Raw genomic sequence first — 22777 nt, forward strand, 5'->3', positions numbered from 1 at the left:
GGCCAACCTAAATTAATTTGATGTGGACCGGCAATTATATGGGGCCCGCTCTGATAGTTTCTGAAATCAGGGGAGAACGTGGATGAAAAGATTGCTATAACAAAGGGAAACCGGTCCAAGCTATTACATTTTGCCTGGTACTATTAATCCCTCTCAGAAGTGGATTGCCTGTGGAACAAGCCACAGGGAAATCAATGGTCCGAGCATGCCCACTGAACTTTGGGCCTTCCTCGTTTGGGTTGTGCTTGGGCATACCTAAATTTAAGCCCGCTTATTGGTTTGATTGGCTTGATGGTTTGAAGTCCCAACACCGCTTGTTTAGGGATCATTTGGATAGTAAGTTACTTTACCTAAGAGTCTGCTTGGGACCTGAGATTAGGTGGTATTGCATTGCATCGGTTGGGATATATATTATATTTCGCCCCAGGAATTGACAGGAAAGGTAAGATTAATTCAGGAATTTGACTTCCCAATCCTAGCAAGAGATGTAATCTGATTTCTAGATAATTTCAAAATCCACTACATTCATGGGGCCCCACCTTGATACCTGTTTTTTGTCAACTCTCCCCACCCACATGCACCCTTTACATGTAACACTCAAGTACCCTTTACATGTGACACTCGAGTTGCATATGAATATACGTGATTGGCATCAATTGTGAAACCTGGTCCATTCATTACAATTTCACCATCCACTAAATATTGGTTTCACCAATTATAGTGTTGAAAAATTCAATCCCTAATGTGAAATTGGATGGTTAAAATATCATGGTATTTTCAGACATAATCACTGTATAATAATGGTTTTAATTCCGTCTAATGGATGTAATGCAACACATCTTTCCAAACAAGCCATGAGATACTTATGCCTCAAGTATCTCATCCAGTTTTCTACTTATTCAACATATAAGCATGTTCAAACAACTTATTGACCAAAAAGATAAAAAGTATGTTTGTTTTCCATCATCACAGAAGTAATTATCTCTTAATTTTGTTTGGTCTACTCTTAATATCCACCATCCACCATGTGAGGCTAACCTTTGATGTGGACCATTAATTATGTTAAGCCGTCCTTCATCCTATCTTCAATGGGAACCATCCATCATGTCGGACTAGCCTTCAATGTGGACCATTCACATTGAGAGGCCCATCTCGATGTGGGTTATCTATTATGTGGGGTCACTTTGGATATGGGTTGTCCATTATATGGGGTTCGCCTTGGATGTGAGTCATTCATCACTACGAGCCAACCTTCAATGGGAACTATGCACATGTGGGGCCCATCATTAATGTTATTGTCCATCATATGGGCCCACCTTTGATATCCACCATCCATCACATGGAGCCCACCTTTGCTGTGGACAGTCCATCGTGTGGGTCCCACCTTCAATGTGGGTCATCGATAATGCAAGGCTTGACTTAGATGTGGGCCATTCATCATTGAGGGCCAACCTTTGATGTGGACCATCCATCGTGTCGGCCCCACCTTGGAAGTTGGTCGTCCATCATTCAGGCCTTGCCTTGGATGTGGGCTATTCATCATTAGGGACTAACCTTCAATGTAGATCATCCATTATATGGGGCCACCTTCCCGTGGGCTATCCATCATGTGGGTCCCAACTTCAATATCCATTGCCCATTACGTGGAGCCTACCATTGATGTGGCTTGTCCATCATGTGGGCCACACCTTCAATGTGGGGTCATCTATCATGTGGGGCTCACCTTGGATGTGGACCATCTATAATGTTGCCAGATCCAGAAATTGTTAGAGTATATTAGTGGTCTTCACAGATGGATGGGATCTGGGGTTACTCGATGTGGGGTTAGCGGCAATGGTAATGTGGGTTGATTTGGGATTGGATTCCCGACAGGTGATGCTCAATGAAACTTAATCACTGCTATGATATCATGTAATAATATATTCACGGAATAATTGGGATGATTTCCTTCTCCCCTTTGATATTAACTTATAGGGAAAAAAAGTCCAAAAAAAAAAAAAACTACTCAGATCTGGTATAATGATAAAAAGGCAAAATTTCAATGGTGCTAACAGAAATGAAGGGGTGTTAGATAAGCTATAGGGGCCATTTGCATCCCAAAGGCAACCCCTGGAAATTCCCTCGGCCTTCAAGGTGGGGGCATTATCTGACCAATTCCGGGTTCACCAACATAGAAAGTTCTCTGTGTACAATACAGATACTGGAAAGGTAGTTTGGATACCATAAGTGATAATGGAAGTAACTCATTACATATATGAGAATTACATAAAGAAGCTAAACATTTCTACATTGACATTTCTCCATAACACTTTTATATCAAAGCATAGGATAAACAAGCATGATATATGCAGCTAGTGAGGACTAAGCAGCGGTGGGATAAGAAGCCATCATGGCAATACCACATATCCCTTCTTTAGCACCAACATCCCTCTCCATCATTATGTATCCATCTTCACCCCATGAAGTTCCCCATGAATTCTTCACTATCCAATACTTTGTCCCATCATCTGTCGTCCCATATCCAACAGCCGTCACTCCATGGTCTAGTTCGGTACCACAATCTCCTGTAAACACACCGCTTGAGTAAAACTGGAAAGCAGATCCACTAGCGTCGATTGCGACAGAAACGGGTTGGTTGGCCACAGCCTTTAATAGAGCTTTCTCACTGTTGGCCATAACATCTTCGTGACCGTTGATCTTGGCCACAGGGTTGGCTTCCTTCTTGGAGTTGCAAGTGCCATCAACTGCCATGTAGGGGTACTTGGCTTCTGTTGTAAGTCCTCTGTTGTGTTGAATGAAATCGAAGGCGCCATCCATGAAACCTCCTGCACAGCCTTGATCCTCACCGTTGGTATCACAATCCACCACTTCTTGCTCGGATAAGGAAAGCAACTTCCCTGTCTTGAGTTGCGTAATTCCTTCTGTGGCTGCTACCGCTGAGAATGCCCAACAACATCCTATTTGGCAACACCAGATAGCAAGTTAGCTAACAGTTGGTAACAATTTCATGTCCCTTTCTAGAAGAATTGAAGAAAATCAGCTAAATTCATGAGTAGGTTATAAAGCTTACCACATTGTCCTTGGTCTTTAATTGGGGTTACAGCGCCTTTCTTTCTCCAATCCATACTAGCTGGCACAGTTACGTTCTCATACATGAATGATGTGGCTCTCGATGCACTTGTTTGAGCGGGCCTAAATCCGTTACGGGTAGCCCTGAACTCCTCGTTGGTTTGGTCTGCAAATTCATTTACACTTAGCTTGTAAGATCGGTCCCCAGCATTGTTGAAGGATTCTATGAATTCCACATTGTCCTTGAATATCTTGAAACGAAGCTCTTTCTCAGCTGCATCCTTGTATGTGCGATCATATTGAGCCATCCATTGCTGGTGCCTGTCAGACATAGACACTTCCTGTAGAGTGCGGCCCATGGCTTGAGAAGCCCAGACTCCCCATACGAACAAGGCTACGGAGAAAGATTTGGTTAAGGAAGCCATGGTGTCAGCTGCGGAGTGTATGGATGATCTGATGATGTGATTATGGAAGTGGGTGCATACACTTACACTAAGCTGAGTTTATATAGGTGATATCGGACCCCACATGATTCATTAGTCTCTATTGCTTTATTGTTACTTTGGTGAAGATGGAGACTTGATATACATGCCCGATCAAGTGTATTGATTTAGATGGCTAAAATGACATTTTCTAATCTAACACATCTTATACTTAAATTTCGTGTACGTTGCGCTTCTCTATTCTAACATTCTATATTTCTAGCACACTTGACGGGGGCATTTTGATCTTATCGCCGTTTTAAGAGAAGTGTTCACACACAACTTGGTGTGTGAGTTTTCAAATACAATGCTTTTCTTTTTGGAGAATGTGCCACTTTTGTAGAACATGATCCAACCCTTGAAAAAGGTGGGGTTGCAACATAAAGATCACCTGTTGTGAAAATCGGACCAATGACCACTCTACTCTTTCGATGGCCGACAGCCGACATTGATGCAGAGTCAGACCCGATTGATTTCGGTGGTGTTACCTGCTAGATGAGTGGACCATCCTAATTTTTTGCTCTTGGTGATCTACAAGCTGCGTCCCATGCACCTTTCGAACGACTGAACTCTAATGCTCTTGCTAACATGTTGACGGTAAAGAAGTCAAGTTCTGTTCCATGTACACGTCAACACATGTTCCAATATGGTAAACTTGTGCAAGATCTTAGCAGTCCATCAAGTGTGTTGTGAAAATCAAGCCATTCCAATCCTCAGGTTGGCCACAGTTTAAAAACATTGGATTAAACCAAACAAGTTTATTCCTGGTCTTACATTTGTTCCTTAAATTGTGAGTAAAAATGGTAGATAATAAGAACGAGTTTTTCTTAAATTATAATCTGGCCCACTTATAATTTTGGGCTCACGCCCTAAAATTATCTGGCGAAAACCAGTGGATTGCATGGATCTGTTGAAGCTGCTCAACTTATCACGCCTTAAAATTTTGGAACACTAAACAATCCTGCTTTCGGAACAAGGATGACTTTATATTTTTCATTTCAACTATCTAATAATTGCCAATTGATCCTTTCCTAAAATCTCCCAAATGGGTCATAAGATCAAATGGTCTGGATCACTAAACCATGAGTTGCACTCTTACAAAGGGTATGGATGTTGATCCAGTGCCCTTAATCTACCTAGACAGGGTAATTTTTGGTTCGACCGAACCTTTTCTCGGATCAAACCAAAATTCTGGATTTGTATTGTTGCCCGCTGTGATGTTTTGCCTGATTTCAGTTCAAGTCAAATTTACACTTCGGTTTGATCCGATTCGACCGAAAATTCATTCGGTTCGACTGGACTTAATGTGTAAATACCAATTTTGTTTCTAATTATGTATGGAGAGTATATAAGCCTCTTGTAAGTATAGATTAGGGTTAATACAGGACGTTTTAGAACATGAGAGAACTTGAGAGTCAATGATTTTGAAGGGAGGAAACCAGGGTTTCTGAATCTTGGTAACTTTATGATATAACAGATTGTTAGCCGCTGTGGTCTTTTTTTCAAGCAAGAGGTTTTCTCTTTTTTCTTTTTTTTCTTTTTTTTTTAAAACGTAAAATTCATGTGTTCACTGTGATTGTTTGGAAATTTCTTTCCCTTCTGCGTTTTATGGATCTTTCTAAGGTTGCTTCTATGCCGGACAAGTTGTGAGTTTTTTAGAGTGAGTTTTTCAACGTATCATATATGATTTTAGGATAGGAGAAGCTTCTTTAGCCAGCCAATCCGGCTACGCTGGATTTGTGAGATTCCATCATATCGATGGTCAAAAGTCCATTTTATTTCTATTTTTACTATAAATAGTTAGTTTTAATGTGATTATAACTTTTCATCATTTGAGTTTTAGGAGTTGTGCCCAATATGAAATGGGTTTAGAAAAATTAGGAGAATAACGTGGTTAGGCCAAATTGGACACTTACTATTTTTAGCTGAAAATTATGAAGCCTAGTAGGAATTATGATAGTCTATAATATTTAAATTTACTATTCATAATAAGTCACATTTTTAGGTAGTTTGAGTTTGAGTTTAAAACTACATCCTAGGTTTGAGTTCACTATTTTGATAGGTGGTCCCGGCTCTTTATGTTCGGCCCGTCCGAAAGTTGTACATCTTCCTCATTGCTATAAATTTTTTGGTGGCTCTGTTCCACCTTTCCCTTAAAAAAATAAAAAGGTTTGAGTTCACTATTTAAAGGATTGTAATTTCATGTTTTTTTTTATCATCAATTAATTTATTTTTGAATTATTAGAAATTATTTCTATTTTTATCCCATGTGGATTCAAGGAATCTTTGTGAGGAGTCCAGATAAACTCTATGAATTAAGAGTAGTTATCCTTGAGGAAGACGGCGATCGACCTCATCACATCCTTCCTTGAGTCATAGAGTAATCAAGTTTTTCTCAAATTAGTACCCTTATGATGTAGAGCGGGTCGCAAACATATTCATGTCCGAGATGGATTAGAGAAGGCCCGATCGAAGGTAAAAGTTATTGAGACCGTCAGAACCTTAAAATTGGCATATCTCGCAAACCGGAATGAGTTACTCGACGTACCATATATGATTTTGGGGTAGGACGAGCTACTTTAGCCAACCAGCTAGGTTGCCCATGCCGAATTTGCGAGATTCCATCATATCGGCGGTCAAATTCCATGTTTAATTCCGTTTTTACTATAAATAGTAATTTTTATTTTGATTATAACTCTTCATCCGTTGAGCTTTAGGAGTTGCACCCAATATGAAAAGTCTTTAGAAAAATTAAGAGAATAACGTAGTTAAACCACATACGACATTTACTATAAAACATAAATTTACTATTTATAATAAGTTACGAATTTTAGGGAGTTTTAGTTATAGTTTAATTCTTAAACTTCCTCCTAGTCTTGGTATCTTGTAGACTCGTTTATTCCATCTATCAATCATTCAAAATGTTTCTTTCATATATATTAAAATTATTTCTATTTCTTTTCCTCGTGTATTTGAGAAGTCTCTTTGAGGTGTCCAAAGAAGCTCCGTGGATTCGGAGTAGTTATCCTCGTGGATGACGGTGATCAACCTCATCACGTTCATCCCTATGTCACCTTACTAACAAGAGTATATTGATGAGGTGCCCCCACCTTAAAGATGGCCATACTCAAGAATTTGGATGGTCCATCTCACCCAGCGGGGTGACATGGGTGTATTAAATGCTGACCGTTGCATGTTCATTTCAATGGCAGCATTTGATAGTCTGACAGAGTGTGATGGTGATACGCGGGTACTCGGAAATCAACCATGCATCATTCACTAACTCAAATCAAATAGTAAAAGTGCATTGGCCATTGTTATGTTGCTGCGTCGTTAGCCCTAAGACCAATTTGGCTGAATGATGATCCTGACCTCTAATTAGTGGAGACTCGTTTGCCGAATTAGGACTGTAGGCTAGCTTTAATTTCAACCATACATCATTGGCGGTTTGGAACACACAACGGCCCAACACTATATCGCTTCAATCACGTTTTCATTAGTCAACAAGAGCGAGGAACCCCACTGTTTGCCCTAGTCTAAGTCAGTGTGCTAATCCAAAGGCCATAGATCTACGTTGAATTCTAGTCCACATACTAACAAACGGGGGCTTTAAAACGCTGGCACACTTCATGAAACATTGCTGCGAGTAACCAAGAGAAATCCACAAAATAGAACCTGACTTTATGTGTTAAAAATAAGTCATATTGATGTCTTAAGAAGGAATCCAACTGTACATATCTGGATTGAATCCAAAGAATACTCTTCAAACCACAAAATATAATAATTTTCATACATACTTACCAAATAAAAAACAATTCTTCCTCTATATATAAACCAAGAAACTTCTGCCGTAGTAAATTGAATGTGAAGAACAGGATACGAAATAATCTTTGCACAAACACACCACTTGACAGATGTAAGTAGATGAATTTATATACATCATGCCATATCATAACGTTTCAAGAGTGGGAAAGTGCAAATAGGAACATAGCTCTGGTAACCAAAGAGTCACTTTGGTAGTTTAAATGAAATTTCATAACTGGACTATATGGAATCCAACACTAGTAAATCCATCCGAGAATGTGTTCACTCCCCAAGTATAGGGTTGTGATGTAGTAATAAACTCGGTGAGACCGAGGTCGAATCCCAAGGGACTGATACTTGTATGTTACCTGAAACTAGATAGAAATAGAACTAGCCTAAGATGAAATCTAAATCAATATAAATTGATGAATGGTGGGGAGAGATTGATGTAAAACTTAAGAAATTCAGAGGAAGGAAACTAGGGATTCAGAGGATCCACTTGTAGAGATCAGGGAGATCTTATGCCTGCATCAAGAATCATGGAAATTAAACTGAACTTACTTGATCTAGTTTTCACGAGATGACAGGTATATGAATTAGAATGAATTCCATCACCAAACCATACCCAGGAGACAAAGCAAACAACAGAATTAAACTAATTACCAACCAATCAATAATGCATGAAGGTTAGGAAGGATACCGTCATCCGACCATGCCCATGAGACGATGGTGAACAACAGGGCTTCCTGACGTCATAAACATCAAAAGGAGGAAGAAATACTCAAAGCCATTGTAGATCTATTGTAATTTCAATCACAATAAACCATTAAAAAACTGAAAGTATCCCTTTAATTGAACTAAAATCAACATCAGTCAGTCTAAATAAGAGGCACAAGTAAAGTCTCTCCCATCAGACTACAAGCTTCACCTCTTAGCCCTAGCTAAGAGGTTTAGCCTGACATGGGAAGGCTAGATCTCTCAAAACTCATAATAAAAGACAAATAAGCAAAACAAAATAGAAAAACTTGCTCTCTGTCTGATGGCCTCCCCAAGTCAAGCCTCCTCCTTGAATCTGATCTCTACCCCCTGGTTGGATAGAAAAGTGAATATCCTTCTCTCTTCATATCCCTCTCTTTTGTAGCTGTTGGAGGTCGATTGGAAATCGGACGTGGACAGCTGGAGTCAGTGCGCAGCTACAACTCCAGAAACCTTCTTGCACAGCAACCAGTAAAAATAAAAACGGGGAACTGATAGTGTGATCTGCTCCGTTTAGTCTTCTTGGGGGTGATCGATTGCCCCATATGAAGGGTTTGGATGGCCAGGATCATTAGGTCGATCCCACCCATGGTCATAGAACGGACACGAAATGTCCGGTTTCTGCAGACGTGAGGCCTTCTGCGTAACACATGCAACCGAACCCATTTGTGTTAGATATGGGGTCCCTGATCGTTGCTAGATTGGAAATCCAGTCCGATCATTGTTTTTGTCTCGGAAATTAAGCTAGGAAGGGACGGTTTTGGTTGTCCGTTGAAGTGGCCCAGGGAATCCGTGCTTCTACCATCCGATCAGCGTTTGCTACTTCATGCACATGCAACGTTCGAGATACTCAGGCCGTCGATCACTGTACGATCAGTTTGACTCCCTAGTTTCAATGAACGGATTGGATCATTGAATGGTATGATAGTTGTGGCCCACCGAGCTTCGCCCGGATTTTCCGTTGCGAACAGAGCCTACGCAGCGGCGCTGTGAATTTGGTGGGGCCCACTTTACTATTTTTTTGAGAAATCGACGTCGTCCACTACATTATGCTCGAAAAACCATTCAGGAATGGTGATTTTTGGAGTGAAATCGGTGGGGCACACAAGATCTTCTACTCCGCCGTCCATCCTGCGTTTAACGGATGGGATCGTGAAGACGCTTGCATAGTGACAAAATGACACCTAGGCGCTGGTCTTGGCCGTCTAAAGGATCGAATAGACGGTCCAGATCTATCTTTTGAACGATGTATGGGCCCCACAACTCAAAACCGGATGGACGCTGTCTGTCCGCTGGTCGTTTTACGGAGAGACGGGTCAGCCTCCGTTTTGACTGGGCAACCAGCCTGGTGTGTTGCAGAGTGCACCGCCTGTGCACTCCCACATGTACACGTGGGGTCCACTATGATGTATGTGAAAAATACACCCCGTCCATCTCTTTCCCCATATGATTTAAGGGGTTTAGACCAAAATTGAAGCATATCCAGATATCAGGTGGGCCTCAGATTAGATATTTATAGGCTGATCTATCCATTGGGCCATTTTCACAAGGATTTATGAGCTAAAATTTTACGTGTACGGTTCATTTATGGTCCTCAGGCCATGTATAAAGTTTGGAGCCGATTAGATGGTGGGAACCCTGTGATCGTGCATTATGGACGTCTTTTAGGCCTGTTTAAAGTGAGTGGCTAGAATTTCTCTGATCTCCGGCGTGTAAATCCTCTATCTTGGACCCATGGAGTCCCGTCCAATGCCTTGGTGATGCTTGAGTGTTAAATCCATGCCTTTAGCATCATTTTCAATCCATGCTCGTCAATACACTCTGCATCACAAACACGATTAAATCGGGCCATTGAACGGTATCATGCTTGTAAATTCAGGCATTAATTGGGTCTGATATGCAATATTTGACCCTCAATAGAATGCTGGTAAGAAGAATAACAGACTAAACTTCAACTCCAACTATACCAGCATATATGATATTCAATCAGAGTAACATCTCATAGGAAGTAATTATAAATTCACGAAGAACATTCCACATCAAGTTCAAAGAAATTAGTAGAACATGATCCATAAAAATTTTATGCATATTTAAGAACATCCATATGACAAAATTTATGAGCATATTCAGCACTACTCCTGTCTAGAGAGCCCAAGGGCTAAATAAACAACATAAGCTCGATCGAAAGAAGAGCGTCGAGGATAGAAAAAACATAGGGGACGGACCACCCAGCACGTCAGGCCTAACCACTGCATCTTTAGGCATATTAATTTAGTTATTAAATATCAAGCTGAATGAAGTAAATATTCATCCTAGTCTTGGAGTCGATCCCGGCATGACTAGACATTGATGAGCCCAATCAATTTCATGTCATGAGCCAATAGAAAAGTAGACATTGTTGAATTAATGCACTTGAAGAGAGATACATGTATGTGTTCCAATACATGTATATGTACTTAATGAGATACATGTATTAATTTGTTCCAATACATGTACCTTTTGGAATGCATGTATTTGTTGCAATAGATGCATGTATTCATGCTTAGAATTTTGTGAAAAGGTTCATGTCTCTTTGTTGAAGAGTCACAGGTCCCTTAGGTTTTTATGCATCTATTAAATAGCTTTTATTTGTTGAATGTATCCAAAAGCTTATAAATATGTGTATGGATTTCATTTTCAAACATGAAGAAGCAATACAACAAAAATCAGCATTCTCCTATTCCCTTCTAAGTTACTTTTTTTCTAAATTAAAAGGCTACAATAGCCTACAGATATTTGGATACTATGAGTTATAATGGAAATAATCTATTACATGTATGAGATCAATTACATAAAGAAGCTACACATTTCTACATTTCTTCACAATACTTTTGTGATCAAAGCATAGGATAAACAAGCATGAGACATGCAACTAATGGGGATTAAGCGGCTGTGGGATAAGAAGCTTGCATGGCAATACCACATATCCCTTCTTCAGCATCAACATCCCTTTCCATCATTATGTATCCATCTTCACCCCATGAAGTTCCCCATGAATTCTTCACTAGCCAATACTTTGTCCCATCATCTGTCGTCCCATATCCAACAGCTGTCACTCCGTGATCTAGTTCGGTACCGCAATCTCCTGTAAATACACCGCTCGAGTAAAACTGGAAGTCAGATCCGCTAGCGTCAATTGCGACAGAAACAGGTTGGTTGGCCACTGCCTTCAATAGAGCTTTCTCACTGTTGGTCGTTACATCTTCATAACCGTTGATCTTAGCCACATGGTTGGCTGCCTCTTCGAGTTGCAAGTGCCATCAATTCCCTCGTAGGGGTAGTTGGCTTCGGTTGTAAGTCCTCCGTTGTGTCGGATGAAATCAAAGGCATCATCCATAAGACCACCTTCACAGCCTTGATCCTCTCCATTGGTATCACAATCCACCACCTCTTGCTCGGATAGAGAAACCAACTTCCCTGTCTTGAGTTGCGTAATTCCTTCCATGGCTGCTACCGCTGAGAATGCCCAGCAGCATCCTATTTGGCGACATCCGATAGCAAGTTAGCTAACAGTAGGTAACAATTTCATGTCCCTTTCTAGAACAAAGTTGCAGTAATGGAAGAAAATCAGCTAAATTCATGAGTAGGTTATAAAGCTTACCACATTGTCCTTGGTCTTTGATTGGGGTTACAGCGCCTTTCTTTCTCCAATCCACACTAGCTGGCACAGTCACGTTCTCATACATGAATGACGTGGCTCTCGATGCTCTTGTTTGAGTGGGCTTAAATCCGTTATGGGTGGACTTGAACTCCTCGTTCGTTTGGTCTGCAAATGCATTTACACTTAGCTTGTAAGATTGGTCCCCGGCATTGTTGAAGGATTCTATGAATTCCACATTATCCTTGAATATCTTGAAACGTTGCTCTTTCTCAGCTGCATCCTTGTACGTGCGACCATATCGAGCCATCCATTTCTCGTGCTTGTTGGACATGGACGCTTCCTGTAGAGTGCGGCCCATGGCTTGAGAAGCCCAGACTCCCAATATGAACAAGGCTAAGAAGAAAGATTTGGTTAAGGAAGCCATGGTGTTAGCTGAGGAGTGTATGGATGATCTGATGATGTGATTATGGAGGTCGACGCATACACTTACACTAAGCTGAGTTTATATGCGGGATATTGGGCCCCACATGATTCACTAATCTCCATTGCTTTATTGTTACTTTGGTGAAGATTAAGACTTGATATACGTGCTTGATCAAGTGTATTGATTTCGATGGCTAAAATGACGTTTTCTAATCTAACCCATCTTATATATACTTAAATTTCGATCGTGTACGTTGCGGTTCTCTTATCTTAAGAATATTCGACATTTCACCCACAACTTTGGGTTGTGAGCTTTCACATGCAATGCTTTTATTTTGCGGGAATGGGTCAGTTGTGTAGAACATCCAACCCGTGAAAAAGGGTGGGTCACATCATAAGGATAACCTGTTGTGAAAATCGGACCAATGACCACTCTTCTCTTTCGGTGGCCACAGCCTACATTGATTCGGAGTCAGACCATCGGCTACCGATTGATTTTGGTGGTGTAAGCTGACTGATGATCAGACCATTATGTACTTTTCGCTGGTGGTGATCTACAAGGTTTGCCCCACCTTTTGAAAGACCGGGCGGTAATGCACTGGCTAACACGTTGGCAATAAAGAAAGTTCTGGTCCATGTACACGTCAACAAATGTGCCAGTACGGTATACATGGAAGCGGATTGCGTACTGAGTAACTCAGTACCTTTAGCGTACTGAGTAAACTCCGTGGGATCCACCGTTATTTATTATTTTATCCACTCCGTTCATGCATGTTAAAAGATAATTTTAGACTTAGAACACAAAATGGAATCATATCCAAAGCTCAAGTGGACCACACCACAGGAAATAGTGTGATTGAACCTTACCATTGAAAATTTCTTGGAGGCCACAGAAGTTTTGGATCAAGCTGATGTTTGTGGTTTCTCTTCATCCATGTCTTTGTGATCTTATGAACAGGTTGGATGACAAATAAACATTACTGTGGGCCCTAGGAAGGTTTCAACGGTGGAAATCATTATTCCACATTGTTCCCTATGGCATGGTTCTTTTGCGCTTGTATTTAGTTAAATTTTGGGATCGACCCATAAAATTAGCATGAAAAATGGATGGATGGTGTGGATAAACCACATACATTCACAATGGGCCCAACTGAGTTTACTCACATAAAAGCGTACTGAGTAACTCAGTACGCAATCTGATTTCGGTAAACATTTGCAAGATGATCTGAGTAGTCCATCAAGTGGGCTGCGAAAATAAAGCCAATATTCTAACCAATCATCAAGTGAATTAAGAAACACGTCAATTAATAGATAAAAACAACTGTACACGTCAGCACATGTTCCAAAATGGTAAATATGTGCCAGATCTGAGTAGTCCATCAAGTGGGCTCCGAAAATCAAGCCATTCCAATCATCAAATGGGCTACTGTGTAAGAAACAATTGGATAAATAAAACAAGTTTTTTTTTTTTTTCTCTTATCTTTTCATTTGTTTCTTACATTGTGGCCCACCTAATGAGTAAAAATGACAGATACTAAATGATAAAAATAACTCTTAACCGTTCGATTGTTTCAAAACCACCTGATAATTAAACCAGACGGGAACCTACATTGCCTTACACACGTGTACCAAAGTATTAAGCTGTTGCGGGGCCCACAAGTTTTTTGCGTGTGCATCTGACCCATCCAACAGATGGTCAGACGCTCCAAAATCAAGCTGATCTGACAATCAGGTGGGTTAAACTGTAGAAGGCAATGAGCGCCGCTTCGGTGGATCGCCGGATCCACCAGGGTGGGTGGCATCACTGACCGTGGGGCCACTTTGATGTATATGCCTTGTATCCACGCCGTCCATCCGTTTTGAAAACTCATTTTAGGGCATGATCCGATAAATGAAGTAGATCTAAATCTTTGCGTGTGTATGATATCCAAGCCATCCAGAAGGTAGGCCCCGCCATTCGCATCACCTGACACAAAAAATAGTTTGTTCTGCCAATCAGGTGGATCACATCATGGTGATGTTTATGTCCCTGCCTCCTAAACAGCTCAGATGTTGTACACAATTACATGTGGACGAGATGGACGGTAATTAAACCTTGATAGTGCCACTGATATAGTGTGTGTAAACAAAGGAGAACATAGACGAAAGGAAGCCTGTCCCCGTACCCATCCACCCCATTACATTTGCCACGGCACGTAGGATTACATTTGCCACGGCACGTAGGATGTCTCTCTCTCTCTCTCTCTCTCTCTCTCTCTCTCTCAATAACAAGAAAGCAAGGGAGAGCAACGACTTCTGTGTGGTGCAATGCAATGTCTGTATAAAAGCAAAGCCTCCTTTGATTGTATGCATCCCTCCATACATCCTCAGCCCATGCATCACGACATCTTACGTTGTACAATGGTTTCCATGTACCATCGTTTCTTTGTGGCTTTGTTCATCTTGGGAGCTTGGGCTTCTCAAGCCATGGCCCGCACTCTCCACGACTCATCCATGTCCGATCTCCATGAGCAATGGATGGCTCAATATGGACGCACGTACAAGAATGTGGCCGAAAAGGAACAACGTTTCAAGATATTCAAGAGCAATGTGGAGTTGATAGAATCTTTTAACAGCGCAGGGAAGATCATACAAGTTAAGCGTCAATGCATTTGCTGATCTGACCAACTATGAGTTTAGGGCTGCTCGTAACGGATTTAGGCCCACCCAATCAAGGGCATCATAGGCCACATCCTTCATGTATGAGAATGTTACTGCACCATCTACCATGGACTGGAGAAAGAAAGGTGCTGCGACTCTCATCAAGGATCAGGGACAACGTGGTAGGTACTAAGTAGACCATTAACCTTCACCTGCCCTCTAACCCTCAACGGTGACTGACCTCGTCATTCTGGACCATCCATCAGGGCCACCTCTAGATGGGCCATGGCCAAACTCCAATTTTTAACCATACAAAGAGTAGCCAACAATTTTACTAAAATGAATGGCCAATACTAAGTCTATCTTTAAAAATAAAATAAAATAAAATAAAATAAAAAATAAAATAATAATAATAATAATAATAAGAATTCTAGGGTAACATTATATTAGCCATTGAATTAATGGGAGCATTGTAGGCCACTTTTTTTTTTTTTTTTTTTTTTTGCATGGTTAATGTTAATGCACAAATTTGGGATGCCCTCCTCCGACCTCCATGATGGGGTTTTCCTCCTCAGGTCAGAGAAGATATAGTGCGGTTCGGATGCCACAAATAGTGGAATCACCGCGCTGCTCGACCATTGGAGAGCACTGCTCGACCAGTCGAGTGAACAGTGCTCGACCAGTCAAGGGTCACTCGACTCAAAGTTCAGCGAGCTCAATGAACAGTGCTCGACCAGCGGAGGGCCGGCTCAACCAGTCGAGGACTCTGCTCGACTAGTCGAGGTTACGCAGATCCATTCTAGATTTTGTGTAGACTGTGTAAATTGGAGGTGCTTTCGCAAGAGATGCAAAAGGGAGTTGCATAAACTATAAATAGGGATTCCTAGAGCTTTTCTAAGTGATGCAAGAGGGTTTCCTAAAGCTTTGCAAGAGTTGCTAAAGGGTTTAGGGCTATTAAAGATGTGAGAAAGAGAGAGAAAGAGAGAGGAATCTTCTGGAAGGGAGGTTATGCTCGTGGAGGTGATTTAATATGCAATCAACATCTCAGCGCTTCTACGTCCTCATGACCGGTCAAATATCTCCGTTTTTCTCTATTTTCTTATAGTTTATCCACTCCTTCATGAGTGAAGAAGCTTTAATCTAAGCGGTGTGTGCTTGTGATCGGTTATAACGTTTTACTTCATATGGATTGTTAATCTGGACTAGGTCCCGTGGTTTTTACCTCTTTGAGGGTTTTTCACGTAAAAATCTCTTGTGTCGTGTGGTTTGTACTTTGATTTATTTCATTGCTTTATTATCCCATAATTCTGGTGTTTTTGGGAAGCTAGATCCTAAGGTTTTGTACAATGGCCCCCAACACTCCAAGCACCTACACAAGACAGAAACAAAGGAGACCCCATCTATAGTAGGGGACCCTCCGATGTCAAAGTCAAGTTTAAACTCTAGGTCTAGTCGTATCCAAGGGGTTTGGGGCAGAAGATTTACTTATCAACGATTCCTATATTTATAGTGTTCGTAGGGCCGCATGGATCGTAATTTCAGGCACTATCTCAGCCGTTAGGCGAGATGTGCATTGGTGGTGAATGTTGGCGGTTACATTGGAATTGTGCATTGGGCAGTTACTTTCGTCGTGTGTTACTGGGAGAGGGTCTTGCGCCAAGCTAATCAGCTGGTTGAGCTCCCTTGCTCGACCGAAGATGATCCAAGCCAAGCTCATCTAAGCCAAGCTCTGTCGAGCAGCCGAGGAGGACCGAGCTTAATTATCAGAGTCGGGCTCTATTGTTCAGTCGAAGATGACTCGAGCTGATCCAATCACAACTAAATCAGTCCAAACTATGGCTCGGACCTGATCTCTCGTCGAATCTAGCTGTTCTCAATAGCCCCTTAGCCATGTCAGGTCATCCAATTTCTAGTGAGTGCGAGTGAACAGGAACTTAGGACCACATCCTACTGAGGGCTATGTTCATGGGAGGGGCCTCGGCTTCGTGGCAGTTTTCCTAGGTGAAATGTTTAGGGGACAAGCGTTGGTCGGGCTGAACTGACTTTGAAGGTGGTCGGGCCGAGCTATCCTTGAAGGTGGTCGGGCTATATTTTCTCATAACAGTTAATACCGTAAAGTGAATATGATTTTTGGGAAATGGCCTATCCAAGAGGAAGAGGTGGCAAGTCTAATGAATGGCCAGGAGCAATGAGTAAATCAAGTGATGGCCACCTCTCGAACCCGATGAAGAATAAGAAAACCCAAACAAGTATCCGTAACATTGTTAATACACACACTTATCAAATAAGAAAAGGGAAGATGACATTGTTATTTAGTCATTTTACTAATTGTAGCTCAAATGTTTCAAAATAGGGTGTTGTTGGGCATTCTCAGCCGTTGCAGCCACAGAAGGAATTACACAACTTAAAACGGGTAAGTTGCTTTCACTATCCGAGCAAGAGCAAGTGGACTGCGACACCAAAGGTATGGATCAAGGCTGCAATGGTCGCCTCATGGATGACGTCTTCGACTTCATTCAACTCAACGGCGGACTTACAACAGAAGCTAACTACCCATACGAGGGAGTTGATGGCACGTGCAACCCCAAGAAGGCTTCCGACCATGTGGCCAAGATCGACAGTCAGGAAGATGTACCAGCCAACAGCGAGAATGCGCTCCTGAAGGCTGTGGCCAACCAGCCAATTTCTGTCGCCATTGATGCAGGCGGATTCGCCTTCCAATTCTACTCAAGTGGTGTCTTTATGGGCGATCGTGGTACTGATCTAGAACATGGTGTGACCGCCATCGGATATGGGACAGCTGAGGATGGGATCCAGTACTGGTTGGTAAAGAATTCATGGGGCACTGGGTAGGGTGAAGAAGGATACATAAGGATGGAACGAGATGTTGATGCCAAGGAAGGCCTGTGTGGCATCACCACGGAGGCTTCTTATCCAACGGCATAAAACATAAGTTCTAATTTCAATTGTTTCCGCGAAATCCACCTTGACCATGAGATGCGTGTCACCTAAGGTAAAGGTGAGGGACTGATTCCGGTGGACCACGTGATTAGAAAGTGTACAATGCGCACATACCCCTGCAAGTTGTTTACCTTGGTGCGGCACACATGATTTACTCATAGGCCTTATATTTGAGCCCAAGCCTAAAGTTTGATGTGACAAGAAGTGAATTTTGTATAATCATGGTAGGCTAGGAAAAAATCAAGGCCCACGTCTCTCTTCTTAATGTTTCCTTTAGTGTGGTGGATCTCACGTACACATCACTGTAGGGCCCACCAAAAATGAGGGATGAGCGTCCCTATAATACCCTTTGAATATATCTGCGGAAATATGGAACAGTTGGGAGAGGATGCCCATCCTTGATTTTTTAAGGGCCCATGGTGATGCGTACGTGAAATCCACTCCCATCGTTAGATGAGTAATCCCACCACGGCTAAAAAATCAGGTTGAACTGTGATTCAGGTGGGCCACACCATATGAAATAGTTGGGAGAGTGACATTCACCCTTGATTTTGACAGGTTTCACCCTAATTATTGTATGAAATCATAAGATGTCAGGCCAAAATCTAAGCTTGGCTTTCAAATTTCAGGCCTACTGTGATTGAGGCAGACCACACCAAGGGAAAACAGTTTGGACGTCAGCGTTGTGCCTGCACATTGGTTCCAATCATGTGATCCACTTGAATCGAGGTGGGGTTGATTTTTGGGCACTGATGCTAACTTGGGGTGATCCACCTAGTAACAAGAGCAAGACTTCACCAAAACACCACCGGCGGTGGCACCCACCCTAGCTGCCGACCCCCTTGCTCTCACTGTGGACCTCATCCTAAAAAGGGAGGTTATAAATGGGGTAAATGGGAAATAGAATTGGAGGTAAATAAATTAGGAATATATGACTTACTGAGTTGTGTTTAAATGAGAGTAAATAAAATGCATTTAAAATCTAAATAATAGGAGTACATGGGAGAAATTAATATGTAGTGGAATTTTTCAATATATTCACGAGAATGCATATGATACTCTAAATTAGCTTTAATATAGTAAATTATTATACATATGTAAAATTTAATATAATGATTATAATAGACTCACATTTACCTCCATGAAATTAAATGAAATGAAATTGGAGTGAATAAGCTAGCAAATGAATATTTACTCCTAATTTGGGAAATGAAATGAAATGAAATGTGAGCAAATGAGATTGCAAAAAGTTACGCAAATTCAAAACTCATTTATCTCCATTTACTTCTAATTCTCCTCATTTATCTCCATTTACTCCCATTCAAATCGCTCATTCTATGAGAGGTACTAGAAAAAAGTATTAGAATATAAATTCTATATTAAGTAAATAGTTTTTTTTTTTTTTTTTTTGTAAAAATCTCTAAATAAGTTAGTTTAAGCCATCTCACGGTCATGTACAGCCGAAACCCATCGAATAGCGCAATCAATGGTCCCAGCAAGCTAGCCAAACTTTCAGGCATGGCCTATTTGGGTTGGGTTTGGGCTCAAATAGTAGGACTAAGGTCAGGCGTAGGCCTAAAATTTAAACAAGCTATGATAGACCAAGCCAAGTCCCAACACATCTCCTTTAGCATTTCAAAAAACATCATGCACAATGGGGCACACCAAATCAATCAGAAATTTCGGCCAAGCTCTGATGTTTGTTTTGGTCTGTCAAGGACTAGGCCGAGCTTGAGCCTATGATTTATTATCAAGTTGGGTCTGGTCAGACTTCAGCTAGACCTGGGCCCTGCCTATTGACAGCCATACCTTCACTGGAAAATCCAGAAATGAAGTAGCGTTAGCTCTGTTAGCTCGGTCAACTCGACTCGAAAAAGCTCAATTATACTCGGTTCGAAGCTGAGTTCGAGCCGAATCGAGCTGATTTTTTTAGCTCGAAAATGAGTTCGAGTCGAGTTCGAGTTGGCCACAGCTCGACTCAACTCGGATCGAATCAGTTCAGTGAGTGGGTTACTTTGATATTGATGTTGCTCACCAAGTGTTTGATGAAATGACTCAAAAAAGTATGGCCGGTGGTAAGGAAGGTATGTATATGAAACCAACACCCTTTTTTGTTGGGTTTTTTCAAAATAAGAATAAAAGAAATTTTATTTTGGGAAAAGAATGGTTGTGGCTTTGGTGATTGTTGGTGTGAATGGTGATGCCTCTTGGTAAATAAAGCATCTTTTCAATTTGAAATGGAGGAATATCATTGTTGGAAAGACACCACTATTAATGAAAAGACATTATGGAAGAAGATATCTTTTCATGAAAAGAGCCTTAAGCATTTCTTATGATTCTATATAAACTCATCTTTGGGTTAATTCAAATTCACAATTCCAACAATCTTCTCTCCATCTTCTTCTTCTTCACTATTTTCATTTTTTGAAAGGTTTTTAGAAAGATACAGTTTTCAGGCGCTAATTCAGCCAGTAAATTACAAACAGTTTTCAAAAGATAAATTATAACAGCATAGAAGTAAAGGTTATACGCTGTAAAAGTATGTTTGGGGTGCGGTTTTTCGGTTTTACAGGCCGAAACCCACATTTCTCCGGTCTTAGAGAAGAGACTGATTGTATTTTGGAGGTGAATTTGTTGTAACCCTCTTGCAAATTGGTTTAATTACCAGTTAGGTGCAAATATCGCCTTAAAGATAGCGACATCATAACGCGCCTTAAGCATATCTTTAAGTGATTCATTTTCCATTTTCCTGCCTCAATAATAACATTTTTTTCTTGATTTTTATGTTACTTAGAAGGTGTTTAATAAAATACCTGTAAAACCATTACTATTATCTCAAATACAATGAGATTTTGAAGGTGCAGTCTAGGTGTTTGTGAAAATGCTACAATGGTGAACTCGGCTTGATCTTGGCTCAAACTTGGCCTGAGCTGGCCCAAGTTGCTGACCGAACTGAGTCGAGCTGGCCAGTCAGACTAGAGGATCGAGCTGAGATGAGGTCAGCTAGTGGCCAAGCCGAGTCGACGACTTGGTTCGACTCGATGTACACCCCTAGCGTTAGTTAATATATCCAGGCCCATTTTGCACCCCGAAGGCACGTCCCACCAAATCGGGCAGGCTGGACCCATGAAGCTGGGCCATTTCACCAATTGCGGCTTCTTATACTTTCACCGATATAGTTGGGAAGTTGGGGTAAAACTCAGAGGTATCCCTGTCACGTGCGGGATGTCCCATCTTTGTCTAAGGTGGGGCTACCCATAGATGACATGGGCAAAAAATATGGGAAGCTGATTGTCGTGCAGATGTGGACGTGGGCTTAACAAGGCTATTATATTGTTAGAGATACAAATGGGCCAGCACGACACTGGTCCCAGCTGGGCCCCTTAGCAAACTCCTGAGTCTCAGCCCAAATCCAGGCCCAGAAGGTCCATCAATTGTTCTGAATGGATTCCACATGGCAACCGTAAATGAAAGGATGATCCTAACCGTCAGTGGCAATCAGACCAACAGCTTTAAAACAAAATAACCAACCTGTCCACATTCAACCTGATATACCATCATCCAACGTAGATTCAGCGCCATTTCATACAGATCACAAATCCATTCCAGCGTTGATGGTCTACTACCTGACACAAGTATGGGCAATGAAAGCATAAAACTCCAACGGGCGCAATCGACGGTCATAAACATATTTTCGAGTGTGATCATGGGATGAGGGACCACCCACACTCGTGCCGAGCATAGGAACATCTTCAGTCATCCCACCGTCACTTCATGTGGGGCCCAGAAAGCAACACATGGGCATGCTCGCCAGGCTTGCAAAACCAAACCTCCATATGCCACACCTCGCCCAGTCATTACTGTATCGCACAAAATCTTACAGGCGCTGGAAAAAGTCCCAATTAGATATTTTAGCTCCATGTGTCCCAACCACCCGTTGAGAATGGAGGAACTAAAATATGCAAATACCACTGGGATATACACAGTACTCTTTAATAATAATAAAAACTTAGTACGAGTGGGCCCATGATATAGTGATCCAGACCGCTGGTCTGATGCAAACCATCACAGATGTACCATATGTTGAAAATCTTCATAATTAGATGGTTTTAATAACCATCTCTGCTTCTTTTTTAGTTGAATTTGGACCGTTGTTGTATTTACTTTTCAACCGTCCCTTCTCAGGGAGAACTGGGACAACCAGATTGTTCTATGATGGAAATTTTTTTAAGCACGGACCATCCAAGCAGGGCCCAACAGACCACTTTTCCTGATCGCTAAACCATAAACCCCTCTTCTACAAACTGCAAACTCGAGTATGTTGGGCACTTCTTAGTTTGAGTATGGTCTAATTCTTCAAGAACGACACCCCAATCATTTCAAGTTCAACCACTCCACTAGTAAGGGCTTTACCAGGCACACACGCGTGTGTAAGTGCAGGACGAACATGTGCCAGCATGGAATATAGGTACAAGATCCAATTCATCCATCAAGTTGGTAAGACCTTGAACATTTCTTCCCTCTTCTCTCAACATATAAGCCCCAGCAATGGAAACAGATGGACGGGCTAGAAAATTTCAGCCAAGTTTGTTAGATCCGTACATTTATTTTTCAAACTATAGGCTACCTGATGATTGGATCTACCTAGTTCTTTGTCCAGGGAATCAATATAGCGGTGCGGTTCTGATGGATGGATTGGATCTATGATAAAATATTCCATGTTGACACATCTATGGCATGAACATGAGATTAAAATCCCGCGCGTAGGTCCACAGCACCTCATTTCTACACCGATTTGGACACTCCGTTACAAGGACATCAATACAAAAAACAAATACATTGCTAATTACATGAACTAGATTAGCTACGGGCCATAAGTGCCTTTTAATTCGACAAAAGATAGATAATCTGGAAAACGTAATGGTTCATACACATGCACTTAGAAACTGTACACTGAGCACAAATGTAATTCGAATCTGACCGTCCAAATTGTGGGATCCAC

General features: G+C 41.4%; 1 protein-coding gene and 2 pseudogenes across 1 annotated transcript; 1 reads left to right on the forward strand and 2 right to left on the reverse strand.

Annotated features, from left to right (window-relative positions):
• Nucleotides 1-2228: 2228 nt before the first annotated feature.
• Nucleotides 2229-3494, reverse strand: LOC131238741 (senescence-specific cysteine protease SAG39-like). The gene is made up of 2 exons (XM_058236350.1): nt 3071-3494; nt 2229-2957 (listed from the first exon to the last, which is right to left on the reverse strand). The coding sequence occupies exons 1-2, from the start codon at nt 3492-3494 to the stop codon at nt 2362-2364; spliced, it is 1020 nt and encodes a 339-aa protein (XP_058092333.1). The 3' UTR covers nt 2229-2361.
• A 7447-nt stretch (nt 3495-10941) lies between these two features.
• On the reverse strand, nt 10942-12325 carry LOC131238742 (senescence-specific cysteine protease SAG39-like; annotated as a pseudogene).
• Nucleotides 12326-14534: 2209 nt separating this feature from the next.
• LOC131238743 (senescence-specific cysteine protease SAG39-like) lies at nt 14535-17760 on the forward strand (annotated as a pseudogene).
• Nucleotides 17761-22777: the final 5017 nt, after the last annotated feature.

Source organism: Magnolia sinica, chromosome 3, assembly GCF_029962835.1.
Source record: "Magnolia sinica isolate HGM2019 chromosome 3, MsV1, whole genome shotgun sequence".
Classification (NCBI taxonomy): Eukaryota; Viridiplantae; Streptophyta; class Magnoliopsida; order Magnoliales; family Magnoliaceae; genus Magnolia; species Magnolia sinica.